Source organism: Garra rufa, chromosome 5 (assembly GCF_049309525.1).
Source record: "Garra rufa chromosome 5, GarRuf1.0, whole genome shotgun sequence".
Classification (NCBI taxonomy): domain Eukaryota; kingdom Metazoa; phylum Chordata; class Actinopteri; order Cypriniformes; family Cyprinidae; genus Garra; species Garra rufa.
The window spans coordinates 19,945,090-19,961,584 of NC_133365.1; the positions used below are offsets into that span (position 1 = coordinate 19,945,090).

Sequence of the window (16,495 nt, forward strand, 5' to 3'; positions counted from 1 at the left end):
TTCTCAACACTGGTGAAAAGAATTTCACATATCAAAAATACATCATATTTCTAAATGCCCTGTAAATAAACTAAATAAACAAACAAACAATTTTTGTATAGATAGATACATTTTAGTATTATTTTCTTAGTGTGATATCTAAATAACAATACAGTGATATTGTTAATATAATATCTAATAAATGCAGTGTTGTGCTTGTTTTCTTAACACTGGTGAAAAGAATTTCACATATCATCAAAACATGTTTCTAAATGCCTGTAAAATAAATAAATAAATAAATAAATAAATAAATAAATAAACAATTGTTGTATCGATACATACATTTTAATGTTATTTTATTAGTATGTTCTAATAAAATATTTATATTGTTAATATAAATAAATATAAATAAATTAAAATAACATCATATTTCTAAATGCCCTGTAAATAAAATAAAACAAAATAAATAATTGTTGTATATACACATACTGTATATTTTAGTATTATTTCATTAGTATGTTATCTAATAAAAAATAGTGATATTGTTAATATAATATCTAATAAATGCAGTGCTGCACTTGTTTTCTCAATACTGGTGAAAAGAATTTCACATATCAAAAATAAATTATATTTGTAATTGCCCTGTAAATAAACAAAATATATAAATAAAAATACATAAATAAATACTTTTTGTATTGATACAGTTTAGTATTATTTTATTAGTATGTTATCTAATAAAATACTGATATTATTAATATAATATCTAATACATGCAATACTGCACTTGTTTTCTCAGAATTTCACATATCAAAATGACATAATATTTCTAAATGCCCTGTAAATAAAATAAAATACATTGTTGTATACACACACACACACACACACACACACACACATATTTTTGTATTAATTCATTAGTGTAATGTCACATGTCAAAAGAACATATTTCTAAATGCCCTGTAAATAAAATAATAAATAAATAAATAAATGTTGTATAGATACATATTTTCCAGTATTATTTTATTAGTATGTTATCTAATAAAATATATATTGTTAATAATAAAAGCAGTGCTGCACTTGTTTTCTCAACAATGGTGAAACGAATTTCACATATCAAAATAACATATTTCTAAATGTCCTGTAAATAAAACAAAATAAAATAAATCATTTTGTAATGTTTCCCATCTCATCACTGATTCGATTAGCACTAAACAATGTAAGACAAAAACAGTATGACTGATCCCAGATCAGCTTTGTACTGAGCGAAATGAGCACCATTCTTTTCTATTAATGAAACGATTTTAAACAAAATTACTTGCTAAACATTTACATACAAATAGATCATTTTGCTTACAATTTATTCAGAGAAACCAAAGCTGTAGAAAATTTAAACTCGTCGAATAAAGTAAAGAAAAAGACAACCGCTATCATAATCTGAAGTTGTCATTACATACTGCACATGCGCGGTGGCGCGCGTGTAATTTCTATTTGGCTCAGCAAGTGTCCCGAAGCGCCTTTGTAAACAGTCATTTGGAGCGACTAGTTTGAAACCAAAACTTTGTTTCAGAACCCCCCAGTAAGTTTCTACCTTTTTGTTTGTGTTTCGTTGCTTGTGATATGGAAACCTGAGCTGAATGCAAGTCCTAGGTCTGTTGTTAGCCGTGCTAAGAGTGTGTGACAGGCGTGTGTGCATGATAGGGCGGCAACTACATAGATGTTTACTGTTGCAATTGATTTATGTGTCTGGCTGTCAAAATATAGGCTACTCCATTCTTACTTCTGAACAAACATTTAACTATGTAAGAGGAAATAACGGGCTTGGCTGCCATGCTATTCTAGCGAGACTTTTAGGCCATGTGCATTTTGTAACACTCCAATGTTATCAAGTGGACAAGTTTGTTTTGATGATTTTGACAATCATTTTATTATCTCCTCTTGTTCTTCTCTTATTTAGAGCCCTGTATTTAATCCACATGAGGTACAGTGATGGCATCAGAGGAGAAGAAACATTCATCATCATCTTCTAAGGTAGAAAACCTGCCTTTGGTTCCTTTGCCTTTTTCATTTAAAAAATTAAGTTGTTCCTCTGTTGATGTTGTATACGTCTTTTTCTGAAGTCTGCTCCTGTGAAGCCCAACTACTCCCTGAAGTTTACCCTCGCAGGTCACACAAAAGCTATATCATCAGTCAAATTTAGCCCTAGTGGTGAATGGTTGGCAAGTTCATGTAAGTAGTTCTTTTTAAAATGTTTAATTTTAATCTACAGAATGCAAACCGATGTCTGAAGATTTTGAAATGACAATCTCTTTTTCAGCGGCAGACAAGCTCATCAAAATATGGGGTGCTTTTGATGGAAAATTTGAGAAGGGTCTTGCAGGACATAAACTTGTGAGTTTTATTTTAAATTGAAGGAAAGGTTCACCTGAAAATGAACATTTGCTGAAAAAAAAATCATTTTTGGATAAACTGTTTCCTTTAAAATGTCAGTTTACCTGAAAATGAGAAGAATTTTGAAAAAATAAGAATTAATTACACATTTCTCTCATGTTGTTTCAAACCCATAAGACATGTGTTCATCTTCAAATGCAAACAAAGATATTTTGGTCACACTTTAAATTAGGTGGCCTTAACTATTATGTACTTACATCAAAAAAATAAGTACAATGTACTTAATGTGGTCATATTGCATTGCAAAACACTTTTGCTTCTATTAAGGTGGGGTATGGGTAAGGTTAGGGACAGGTTTGGTGGTATGGGTAGGTTTAAGGGTGGGTTAGGGTGTAAGGGTTGGTTCAACGGTGGTAATTACAGAAATGAATTACATATAGGTTTTTAAAAATATATAAATACAATGTAAAAACATCTATGTACATAATAAGTACATTGTACCAAATGATTCGTTTAAATGTAAGTACATAGTAGTTAAGGCCACCTAATGTAAAGTGAGACCGATATTTTTAATGAAACCTGAGACCTTTCTGTCTCTCCATTGATAATCCATTCCACCAAAACTTCAAAAATGCTTCAAAAAGTTCATGAAGACATTGTACAGTAAGCAAATACACTTGAGCTGCTGTTGACCATAGTTCATAAACTTTGTATATGTTTTATTAATCAATGTTTATATGTAAACAACAGCCAAAATTAAATATCATATAAAGCAATTGTTTCTTTGGATTTGGATTAAATTAAGGTTAAACTGCAAATGTCACATGGACTATTTAAACAATGTCCTTACTACCTTTCTTGGCCTTGAAAGTGGCAGTTGTGTTGCTGTCTATGAAGGTTTAGAAAGCTGTCGGATTTCATTAGAAATATCGTAATTTGTGTTCTGAAGATGAACGAAGGATGTACAAGTTTGGAATAACCTGAAGGTGAGTAATTAATGACAGAATTGTCTTTTAAGTATCTTGTTCCAGCAATTAAAGATCATTTTATGATGTGTTTTTCAACCCATGTTGTAATTGCAGGGAATATCAGATGTGGCCTGGTCTTCAGATTCAAATCTTTTGGTGTCTGCATCAGATGACAAAACGCTGAAGATCTGGGATATGAGTTCGGTAAAACTTATCAAATAATTTTACCTGACGCTGTGAGTGTCATCTAAATCAGTTTCTGAGTTTTGTACCCTAATTCTCTGTCATGCTTTTGAAGGGAAAATGTCTGAAGACACTAAAAGGCCATAGCAACTACGTCTTCTGTTGTAACTTCAACCCACAGTCGAATCTTGTCGTTTCTGGATCTGTAAGTAAACAAGCAGATGCATTCTTTTTTAAATGAATAAAAATAAATACATCATCACATGTCATTTAGTGATCGAATGCTGTGGTTCATGTTGACAGTTTGATGAGAGTGTACGCATATGGGATGTCAAAACAGGGAAGTGTCTGAAGACCCTGCCAGCTCACTCGGACCCTGTCTCAGCGGTAAACAGCAGTTCCTTAAAAATATTTTTGTTAGTTTGCAAGCAGATTTTGTTGATGTCAGTTTAATGTAATGTTTCCAGGTTCACTTCAACAGAGACGGATCTCTAATAGTATCCAGTAGCTATGATGGTTTATGGTAAGTTGAGTAATGCCGTCTGTTAAAAGTGCTGTAAGCCATTTCAGCTTTTTTACTAGCTTACTCATGAATGCTGACAAACCCCAAAAATTTTTTTGTATTTTATTACTGAACAGTTACTTGCAGCACCTAGTCAGCCTCCATCTGTGCATATGATTCTTTAAGACTGATGTGATTACATTATTTACCTATTCCTAATGTTATGGACTGTATTTCAGCCGACTGTGGGACACTGCATCAGGACAATGTCTGAAAACTCTTATTGGTATGTGACTGTTTTCTCTTTACTGTACATTACCAGTCAAAAGATTTTTAATGTGTAGTCTCTTCTGCTCACCAAGCCTTTATTTTGATCCTAAGTACATCAAAACTGAAATAAAATTCTGAAATATTTTTACTGCTTAAAATAACTGTTTTCTGTTTGAATATATTTAAAAATGTAATTTATTCCTGCGAACAAAGCAAAATTTTCAGCATCATTACTCCAGTCTTCAGTGGCACATGGTCCTTATCAATATTTATCAATATTTAAAACAGTACTTTTTTTTACAGGATTGTTTAAGAAATAAAAAAGATCGAAAGATCAGCATATATCAGAAATATTTCTATTTTAGATAAATGCTGTTCTTCTGAATTTTCTATTCATCAAAGAAACCTGACAAATTCTACTCCGCTGTTTACAACATAATAATGAACATTAATCATAATAATAATGTTTTTTGAGCAGCAAATCAGAATATTAGAATGATTTCTGAAGGATCATGCGACTGGAGTAATGATGCTAAAAATTCAGCTTTAAAATCACAGGAATAAATTCTATTTTTAAGTATATTCAAATAGAACACAGTTATTTTAAATAGTAAAAATATTTCAAATTTGACTGTTCTAGCTGTACTTTGCATCAAGTAAATGCAGGCTTGGTGAGTAGAAGAGACTTTTTTAAAAACATTACAAATCTTACTGTTCAAAAACTTTTGCCTCGTAGTGTATGTACTAGAGAAGCCGGAGAGCATGATATCAAATTTTCTTATCATAGTTGGACTTAGTTTTAGCCTTAAATCTTGAGTGTTGTTGCGGTGCCAGATGGCAGGATGGTGTGTGCTGCATAATTTGGATAAATGTAGCCTTTCTAAATGCAAATTAGGAGAGTGTGTTGATGGTGAACTGATCTGTGTTATTTCCAGATGATGACAACCCTCCTGTCTCATTTGTGAAGTTCTCTCCAAATGGAAAATACATTCTAGCTGCAACACTGGACAAGTAAGTGAACTCATCCCCCAAGTGACTGTTTATTTTTTCCATTCGGCGCTGATTCTGAGGCAACATTAATTTTGGAAAAACTGCTGTTATATGTAAACAGTTGTTACATAATATATATAAAAAAGAATAAACAAAATTATGCTTTTTCTCACAGTACGTTAAAGCTCTGGGACTACAGCAAGGGAAAGGTATGTTATCAAACCATCATAAATGTTGACTGCTAATCATATTTTATATTTTTCTTAATGTGTTAAAATTAATAGTGTATGTGTGTGTGTTGGTGTATATATAATGTTAACACAATACATTATTAAAGATAATATAGGTTTTATTGTATTTTTGGGTCCAAAATTTTCTCCTCAGTATTCAAAAATGTCCTAATATAGTGAAACCTGTTTAACACCAACTAGAAAGGCTTATACTGCCCTCCAAAGGCAAAGCGCAGTAACTACACATTTGGTCAAAATTGAGTTAAGGCTTAAAATGGACTTTGTGAAAACTGTTTTGTCTTGTGGCAAAGTCTCCTGGTTAAATTGTGTCCCGTTTCAGAGAAACAAGAGTTTTTCAACAGAATTTCAATATGTTTGACTAGCTGCTGTAAAAACTTTAAAGGCATTTTTCTCAGTTTCAGTGTTGGCGTAGTTACTGCACTCTGCCTTTGGAGGGCTGTATAAATCAGTATATTGAAATATAGTGTTTTACACAGGTTTTTGTGAAGGTTATGTTTAAGGCTAGAGATTTTGGGTAAATAATGGAAGTTTATTGAATGTTGTTTATCACTAATGTATTCAAAAAATGTGTGTACCTATTTAACCACATTTTGGGGACAAATTTGTGCTCAGAAGTGAAATAAATCTGACAAAATCTCCTTTTTGGAGACATCCTCCTTTGTAAAAATAGTATACAAATAAATGGTAAAGTAAATGAATTGGGGAACCCTAGGTATTAAGACTTGTATATAACGTAAATGATGTCTCTTACTGAAATATGTAGTAGAAAACCAATAAAAGATTTGTTATTCAAAAAATCCACATTGTTTTATACATATTTTGGACATTATTTCAATGACGTAAAATGGTTGCACTCTGTGAGCTACTGGTGCTCCCTGTTGCTATTTTTACTGCAACGCAACTCGAAAATTTAAATACTGATACGATACCACATTGTGCCTATTTTGGTTATAATTTTCAGTTGAAAAGCAACGGGAAGCGATTTAAGTCTTCACTGCTTTCCTAGCGATAAGAAGAGGAGAAAAGAATGGGAAGATGTCTGTGGACGAATACAACTTCCTAAAGACCTGTGTCTTTGTTCTCTCCACTTTAACCCTGATGCCTTTTAAGGCTTTTAGCAGACCACAGCTACTGAAAGAACAAACGGCAGAGACAAAAAACGCTAGACGCCATCCTGGCAGGATGTAAACATGCCAACGTTTGTCATGACGCTGCAGCCACTGAAGCAGTTTCTCTGCGGATTAAACTTGATATATGGGGGCGCTTAGACTCCTTGTGAGGAAAAATCAATACTACAGCATTTGGTTTAAGCCTACGCTTATATTCATCACCACATGTAAGCTCTTTCAGTATTTTATTTTCCGAGTTGTTGCAACAGGTAGCACTAGTAGCTCATAGAGTGCAACCATTTAACATCATTGGAATAATGGCGCCCCATAGTCCAAAATGATATGTTTTTTTTAAATAATGTAAATCTTTCATGGGTTTTCTACTACATATTTCAGTAAGAGGCATAATTTATGTTGTATTAAGCCATACAAGTCTTAATACCTGGGGTTCCCTTATAAGTAATATTTTTTTATATAGGGTGGGGTTATAGTATTTATAATTCACTTTATATAAAAACAATATGATCCCTTAAGTCTAAGATAACTAAGTAAATGTGTGTGGGTAATGTTTTATGTTTTGAATGATCTGGTACCTTTTTAATTTTTTTTTAGTGTCTCAAGACATATACGGGACATAAGAATGAAAAGTATTGTGTGTTTGCCAATTTTTCTGTGACTGGAGGAAAGGTAGGTTCAGTATGATTTTGTCAAAGTATTTGTTTTAACACTGTTAGACCAGTTTCTGAATAACCTGAATCTGTCTTGCTCTCATTCAGTGGATCGTCTCGGGCTCTGAAGACAACATGGTGTATATCTGGAACTTGCAGACAAAAGAAATTGTGCAGAAATTACAAGGGCACACAGGTATATGACATTACAGCTCCTAGACTTAAACACGGCAGCCTCTTTCATTTTGTTGACATAAATGTGATGTATTTTTGTCCTTAGATGTAGTGATCTCGACAGCTTGTCACCCTACAGAGAACATCATTGCCTCTGCAGCCCTGGAGAACGACAAGACCATCAAACTGTGGAAAAGTGATTGTTAAGTTAAAGCACAGCACTTTAGAGGCTTTAGTAGAAACTTCAGACTGATGACTTCCAGGAGTGTCTGTCTTTTACATTGGTTTGATAGCACCTAATGCAAGGTTATTATGTGAGAGATGGGCAGGTCCTGTCTGCTCAGAATAGTGACAATCTCACTCGAGCCTTTTCTCCCCTTAATACACTGTAATAATCTACTGTAATGTTTTAAGTTCATTTTAATTTATTACCAAAGAACAAATATTTTCTATCAAATCATGAATTCTGTTGTTTTATTGATCTGGTTGTGACAAGATGGGTGTACTTATGGTAGACATACCAAAAATGAATATATAAATGTTTTTGTTAGTCAAGAAAATTGGTGCAACTTTTTGCAATCAACTGTTTGCCTTTTTCCTGATAATTTACTCACCCTATGTCATCCAAGATGTTTATGTCTTTCTTTCTTCAGTCGAAAAGAAATTAAGGTTTTTGAGAAAAACATTCTAGGATTTATCTCCATAGTGGACTTCAATAGGGATCAACAGGTTAAAGGTCCAAATTGCAGTTTCAATAGAGCTTCAGAAGGCTTTACACAATCCCAGCCAAGGAATACGATTGGTCATTTTCTAAAAGAAAAAAACAACACAAATTTATATACAGGGTTCACATGGGTCCTTGAAATCCTTGAAAGTTTGTGAATTTATTTTGTGCAAATTTTCTGGAAAAAAATCCTTATTGTTCCCTCCGGTCCGCTAATGTGTTATTTCGCCAACACTTCGTGGCCTGTGCATACTATCTTGCTTGAATTATGTTAAAGGAGTAGTTCACTTCCAGAACAAAAAATGTACAGATAAAGTCCTCACTCCCTTGTCATCCAAGATGTTCATGTCTTTCTTTCTTCAGTTGTAAAGAAATTATGTTTTTTGAGGATTTCTCTCCATATGGTGGACTTCTATGGTGCCCGCCAAGTTTGAACTTACAAAATGTAGTTTAAATGCAGCTTCAAAGGGCTCTACACGATCCCAGCCGAAAAAGAAGGGTCTTATCTAGCGAAATCAGTCATTTTCTAAACAAATTGACAATTTATATACTTGTTTAGCCTCAAATGCTCATCTTGTCTAGCTCTGCGTGTACTCCGGTTCAAGACAGTTAGGGTAAGTCAAAAAACTTCCATCTCATTTTCTCCTCCAACATAAAAATTGTCCTACATCATTGCAGAAGTGTTTGCAAAGTAAACATGAAAAGAAGGTCAAATGCCCTTTACAAAAAAAAGCAATATAGAAAGATTTTTAAGTTGGAGGAGAAAATGAAATAAGAGATTTTCGACATATCCTAACTGTCTTGAACCGGAACACAGTACACGCAGAGCTAGACAAGACAAACACTCGAGGTTAAAAAGTATATAAATTGTGTGTGTGTGTGTGTGTGTGTGTATATATATATATATATATATATATATATATATATATATATATATATATATATATATATTTTAGGAAATAACCAATAGTTTTGCTAGATAAGATCCTTCTTCCTTGGCTGGGATCATTTAGCATCCTTTAAAGCTGCATTTAAACTGCATTTTGTAAGTTCAAACTTGGGGACACCATAGAAGTCCATTATATGGAGAGAAATCCTAAAATGTTTTCCTCAGAAAACAAATTATTTATGACTGAAAAAAAGGAAGACATGAGAATCTTAAATGACAAGGGGGTGAATACATTATTTGTAAGTTTCTTACTTAACGTTACATGAGCCTAAGCTCATTTAAATAAAATCCATGCAAAAGTTAATATCAGATCATTTTAGAATACAGTATAGGATGTACTGAATATTCTTCAGTTTTATGCTAAACAGAAATATGACAAAATAGAATATCAGATCTCTGTCATATGGCCAAAAATAAATGTTTGACACATGAAAACTGTAACAATGTATCTTACAAGGTAACACAATGTAACCTTGTCACATTAGGTCCTTGAATTTAAGGGTATTGAACATGGAAAGGTCCTTGAGGTTGAAGTTAACCAAGGTGTGGGAACCCTGTATATACTTTTTAAAGAAATGCTCGTCTTGCACTAGCTCGACTTCACGCATTATGTAATAATGTTAAAAAGGTCACGTGTGATGTAGGAGGAACTACTGACTCAGTGTTTTACAAAGCAACTGTGCAAAAAAGTCAAACGCCCTTTACAAAAAAGGTAAAACGATGTTGGACGATTTTAAAGTTGGAGAAGAAAATGAGATTAAGTTTTTCACCGTACCCGAAGTACACAGACGAACAACTAACCGTGCATGACCTTTCCAATGTGATTACGTAATGCGTGAAGTTGTAGATGTGTGTCACAGAGCTAGTGCAAGATGAGCATTTGTGGTTAAAAAGTAACCACAAAGTGACCAATCGTTTGGCTAGATAAGACCCTTATTCCTTGCCTGGGATCGTGTAGAGCCCTTCGAAGCAACACTTAAACGGCACTTTGGATCTTCAACCTGTTGGCCACCATTTAAGTCCACTATGGAGAAAAATCCTGGAATGTTTTCTTCAAAAACGAAGGAAAAGAAAGAAAGACATGAAACTGTGGATGGCATGAGGGTGAGTAAATTATTAGGAAATTAAATTCTGGAAGTGAACTAATCCTTTAAATTGTTTGTAAACATTATTTTCCACTCTTTAAGCTTTGAATTTGAAGGGATACATTTGTCTTCAGTTTTATTTTCGTGGATTTCATGGCTTTGATCCATTGGAGCTGTAGGTAAACTTCCATAAAATAAATAATTTTCTGTACTATAGACATCTATATAAATGTTATTGCAGCAATATTCTGCTTTATGAAACTTAATCCTATTTAATGTTTATATATCTGATATCTTGTAGATCATCATTTATTCATAACTCTCAAATAGTTCTTTTCTTTGCTGAAGACAATATAAGAGTTTTTACAGTCTGAAATTTAATAGTCCTTTGAACAGACATAATATAATAGGACAATACACAATACACCCTCCATTTGTCTTGTAAAAAAGAACGCGTGAGCCGTCCTCAGCTCTCAGGTGAGGGTACCATGAAAACAAATGGCAGAGGAACAGAGAAGCCTTTTGCACGTAAACCTTTCCCTCAGTCCAGGTTTGAGGGTCACGGCTGCACTTAAAAATGAATATTTACACCAACAATGTGTACAATATAGAACAGACGACAAAAGGATATAGAGAAAAAAAAAATTACACTTTGTACAAAAATAGATAATTCTTTTAAAATGCATCATGTCCCGTGATGGATTGCTGTCTCACAGGGAAGTATGACAGATGTCTGATGGTGGCACATCAGGATTGTAGTAGCTGATAATCAGATAAGATGTGCCCTGGCTCCTGATGGTCTAACAAACCCTGTTTGTTTGTTGTTAGTCCAACACAGTGCAAACCCAAGAGCTACATTGTCTATACCTCAGCAAGGGGTCTTTAGTTCTTGTCTGCACATTCTAGATATGCTGGTTTATGCAAGTAATGAAAGGCCAAAGACATCCAATGACAGAACAAACAAAATCCACTGATCTTCCCTGATGGCCAATTCAAATTTCTCCCTGGTCAAAGCATAGAACTTCAGATTCTCTATTGTGTAACAGCATATGCTGTTTAGACTGAATACTCATGTTGCTGTGAGGCCTAACGTTATCACTGGCAGAAAGTGTCGTCTAAATCAGTAGGTTTTTCACACTACGTCTGATAATGACAACGGCTGCTACACAACTCACACACCTCCCAAATTCCAATAATAGTTAACAAAATTCATCGTCATCATTAAAACACTGGTTCAGATTGGCTCAATCTGCAATTGAGGTTTGATGCGTCAATACAAATGTTATGAAATCTATAATTATTACAGTTTCTTCCTTATGACACAGATAAGACTGCACAACAGAACCAGAAATTGCATTTGTATCAACCTGAGGCTTAGAAATAGTTATTTTGCAATGTTTGCCAAGCATACTGTAAAAGCCCAACTCTTTTCATGTGATAGCAAATGAGTCCAGCTGCAATGTCACAACTTTTCCAATAGGGGACAGGCATGGCACTTCCCAAACCTCGCGATTCCCTGAGGCCAGACTATCATCTGGATTCCTTTAACTCGTTGCATATTTTCAAATCGCAAACACCCACTTGCTGGGAATTATCAGATGATATATATAAACATTATTGAAAATCTTTGGAAATACTTAATACATATTTATGCTGAATTATAGAGGCAAAACATCATGAAAAAGCTTCAATATTTTTTTTCCTTTTTACACAAATCTAACAATGAATCATTGTATTTTCATCCAGCGCGAGTTCAGCCAGGAGTACACCTGCTTTTCATTCTTTTTAGACCATTGTGTTATTCATAGGCCTGTATATCTTCCAAAAAGAAAGGGACTTAAAGCCAAACTGCTTGCAGTTTCTTCCTTAGAATCCTGACGTATGACAATACCGCTTAAAAGAAGCAATTTCTAAGTGCCTGGAAAAAACAAATGTTACTCCGGTCCTGTTAACCTCACGATTTAAGCAAGAGCTTTCAATGGCAGATACAGTAATGTGTTTTTTAAGGACAGCTGCATGAAGAAGTGCATCCGAGGTATTTTGTTTCCTCTCATGAAATCTGAAAATTCACAGCACAATGATTGTGAGTTCAGAGATGAGGCGGTTTGGCTGTGTACTCAATGGAAAGCAGAGGTAGACCTCTGTAAGGCAGAAGAAATGACAAACCAAAAAAACTCTGTGAGACTTCTCAAACGTGCATGCAAACCTGGAAAAAACCTCACTTCATCCATCCTGCATGGTGTATTCCGTAATGAGCGCTTACGGGGTATTTTGTGGATTGCGCAATGTTACTGATGAAGCCAAGGGAGCTCAGTCCTCTCCTGTGAGATCAGAGATGTGTCCTGCGACCTCCTGTAGTGTTCTGTACATAAGTTGCACCCTGTGTCAGAGGGGCGGAGATGACAAGAAATCATTCCCTTATGTCATTTGGTGTGGCGCTTCAAGCATTTCCATTAGGAAAGTGTCGATGGGTGTGTCTCCGATTAATTTGAAGAAGAAGAGATGTTCAAGACACTTCAGGCCGATGGAGCGCAGGGCAGGCAGACGCAGTAACAGCTTGGCGAATCTGTCCGTGGAACAACAGAGGTCAATGTTTGGATGAACACAGTGTGATACACAGTGAAACAAATAAATACTTGTATTCAGCAAGGATGCATGAAATTGATGAGAAGTGACAGTAAAAACATTAGCAATGTTACCAGAGATTTCTGTTTCAAATAAATACTGTTATTTTGAACATTATGCTAATCAAAGAATCCTGGAAAAGTGTGTAAAAGTTTCCACAAAATGTTTTTTGAGCAGCAAATTAGCATTTCAGAATAATTTCTAAATGATCATGTGACACTAAAGACTGGAGAAGTGGCTGCTGAAAATTAGGATTTGCAATCACAAGAATAAATTGCATTTTAAAATGTATTTAGTTAGAAAGTAGTTATCTCAACATTTCACATTACTTTTTTCCGTATTTTGATCAAATAAATGCAGCCTTAGTAAGCACTTTTTTCTCAAAAGCAAAAACCTCTGAATGGTTGTGTAAAAGAGATTTAATAAAAATGTATTAGTAAAACTGACTTATATGCAAGAAAATGGGTTGTAAATGTTGCTGACTTTAAATGAAAAAAAAAAATATATATCTTATGTTCACTCTGAATCCAAGGTAGACCTATTTTAAAGGGATAGTTTACACAAAAATGATAATTACCCAATGATTTACTCACCCTCAAGCCATCCTAGGTGGTGTTGATTTGCTTCTTTCAGACGAATACAATCATAGTTACAGTTGAAGTCAAAAGTTTACATACACCTTGCAGAATCTGCAAAATGTTATTTTTTTGGACCAAAATAAGATGAATCATGTTTTATTTAGTACCGACCCAAATTAGATTTTATTTCACATGAAATATGTTTACATATTTCACAAGAGAAAAGAAACGCTGAATTTATCAAAATTACCCCATTCATACATACCTTTGAAATTTGAATCTCAGGGTAAATTGAATTTATTTTGTTGTTTACATTGTTTTTTCCTTCTGGAGCATCAGTGAGTGTTTGAACCTTCTGTAATGATTGCATGAGTCCCTCAGTTGTCCTCCGTGCAAAAAGATGGATGTCAAAATCCTACTGTCATCATCAGAAAGGGTTCAAATACACAAAAATGCTGGAAAACCTAAGAATTTGTGGGACCTAAAGGATTTTCCTGAAGAACAGCAGGCATTTTAACTTCAGGACAAACAAGGGACTTATGTACAACTATCACTAAACAACAAAACACAGTTGTGGATCATTCAGGTAACAACACAGTATTAAAAATCAAGCGTATGTAAACTTTTGAACATGGTCATTTTTATAAATTCAACTATTTTCTTTCTATTTTGTGGACTATATAAATATTTTATGTGAAATAAATTAGTCAGGTCAGTACTAAATAAAAAATAACAGGCATTTTATATAATCCATCTTATTTAGGTAAAATAATGAATATTTTCCAGATTCTGCAAGGTGTAAGCATTTGACTTCAACTGGTATATTAAAAAATTTCCTGGCTCTTCCAAGCTTTATAATGGCAGTGAATGTGTGTTGATTTTCAGTAGAAATAGAAGTCCAATAAACTGTGTCCACCCATCATAAAAAGTACTCCACACAGCTCCAGGGGTTAATAAAGCCCTCCTGAAGTGAATCAATGTGATTTTGTAGGTAAAAATCCATATTTTCAACTTCATAAACCGCAATCTCTAGCTTCAGCTAATTATCAAATGCGTGACGTAGGCATAGCGTAAGAATGTGCTAGTGGTGCATACAAAGTTGAGAAGAGCCAAAACATTTTTGAAAATAACTCCTTCTGTATTCGTCTGAAAGAAGAAAGTCATGTATGCATAGGATGTCTTGAGGGTGAGTAAATCATAGGGTAATTTTCATTTTTGGGTGAACTATCCCTTTAAATCTCTATAGCATTCTTTTTTTAGTGATATTACTTTCATTTTTATATACAAGTGAAATAATGAAGGATACATAAACACATGTGAGATGAAAGATAAGAGTGTGTGTGTGTGTGCATTTGTGTTTACCTCCCAGGCTGATCAGGGTATTTGTGTTTACAGTAGGCCTCTAAAGATGCATACACTCTTTCCCTCAATGCCTCCACCTCTGATGGATTAGACAGTCCTTTTGAATCTAAGAATTGATAAAAACACAAAAACCACAACTACCTAAGATGAAGTCATGTTTACATACTCAGCTTTATGAATACATTAAGAATTGGAATGTAATGATACACATGGTCTGATAGACATCAAAACAATTACAAAAAAGAAAAAGACTATGTTATGGTCTTATTCCAGGCCACTTTAGATACTACACTACACTTTTTTTTTCAAATAGAAATTAATGTATGCAATGTTACTCAGTAAGGATGCATTGAATTAATCAATAGTGACAATAAAGAAACATAAAATGTTAAAAAAAATTTTTTAAAATAAATGTTCTTTTAAACTCTCTATTCAAAAGAACCTTGAAAAAAGATAGCATTCATAATATTAAAAATGTTCTCAAGCACCAAATCAGCATAGAGTACACCATCTACGACATTACAGTTTTTAATGCATCCTTGGTGAGCATAATAGACTTCTTTTAAAAACATTAATAAATCGACCCCAAACCTTTGAACAGTAGTGTACATCTGTGTGCCATGCAAACATATCTTGTATATAGCATAGTATATTTAACATAACATATCTCCACAATGAAATGCCCAAGAACTGACCTTCCAGTATTGTTTCCAGTATAATCAAATGGAAAATCTACTGTGATTTTTAACTATTGCTCTCTCTAGACTCATTATTTTGAATGGACTACCAACTTTTTTACACACCAAAATGACTATTTTTATTGTTTGGGAATGAACATACAGGTCACATGACAAAAACATGGTCACAACATTACATTAAAGAGAATAGTTCACCTAGAAATAAAAATTCTGCCATTAATTACTCACTCTCATGTCGTTCCAAACCCGCAAGATGTTCATTTTTGGAACACAAATTAAGATATTTTTGATGAAAAATGCATAGACAGCAATGCAACTGACACGTTCAAGGCCCAGAAAGGTCCTAAGGTAAAAAGGTGTTTCTTTGCACACAAAAACTATTCTCATAGCTTCATGAAATTACATTGAACCACTGATGTCACATGGACTATTTTAACAATGTCCTTACTATGTTTCTGGGCCTTGAATGTGTCAGTTGCTTTGCTGTCTATGCAGAGTCAGATTTCACCAAAAATATTTTTATTTGTGCTCTGAAGATGAACGAAGGTCTTAAGGGTTTGGAGTAATTAATGGCATAATTTTAATTTTTAGGCGACCTAAAACTTACTGTCTTATTTTTTTTAAAGTATGCAGTACTCTGTACATACTGCTTGCTATAAGCATCCTATACTGAGGTTTACAGTCATAGGAATCTCATTTACTCTTTCTGGCTTTACTCCAACAGATTTTTTTAGGAATTTGCCAAAACAAATAGCAAGGTAGGTTAATCAAACTGAAGTGGTATTTTAATCGCACTTGCATAAGAGTGCTGTGTGCATGTGTTTGTTTAAGTATACATTACTGTACCTGGATTGAACAGAACAATGGCCCGCAGGCATCCAAGTTCAGTCTTGTCCATTTGCATGTCTCTCATCTTTGACACAAGCTCTGTCAGCACTCTGTAAAAAAAGCGACACAAATCTTTACGCTCACAGGCAACACGGGCAGTCTGA

The 16,495-nt window shown here is 34.0% G+C and overlaps 2 protein-coding genes across 2 annotated transcripts in view; one reads left to right on the top strand and one right to left on the bottom strand.

The window, feature by feature from the left end:
- The first annotated feature begins 1,449 nt into the window (after positions 1-1,449).
- On the top strand, positions 1,450-9,050 carry wdr5 (WD repeat domain 5). The gene is made up of 14 exons (XM_073840931.1): positions 1,450-1,555; positions 1,934-2,007; positions 2,097-2,205; positions 2,294-2,367; positions 3,450-3,539; positions 3,634-3,723; positions 3,822-3,905; positions 3,986-4,041; positions 4,260-4,306; positions 5,226-5,301; positions 5,456-5,489; positions 7,253-7,327; positions 7,417-7,504; positions 7,589-9,050. The coding sequence occupies exons 2-14, from the start codon at positions 1,966-1,968 to the stop codon at positions 7,687-7,689; spliced, it is 966 nt and encodes a 321-aa protein (XP_073697032.1). The 5' UTR covers positions 1,450-1,555; positions 1,934-1,965; the 3' UTR covers positions 7,690-9,050.
- Positions 9,051-10,588: 1,538 nt separating this feature from the next.
- rxrab (retinoid x receptor, alpha b) overlaps positions 10,589-16,495 on the bottom strand; it is an 80,881-nt gene continuing 74,974 nt past the window's right edge. Inside the window, exons 9-11 of the mRNA XM_073839415.1 lie at positions 16,350-16,441; positions 14,806-14,911; positions 10,589-12,806 (exon numbers count right to left, since the gene is read on the bottom strand). Coding sequence (XP_073695516.1) covers positions 12,659-12,806; positions 14,806-14,911; positions 16,350-16,441 — 346 coding nt within the window. The 3' untranslated portion in view covers positions 10,589-12,658. The remainder of the gene's footprint in view (positions 12,807-14,805; positions 14,912-16,349; positions 16,442-16,495) is intronic.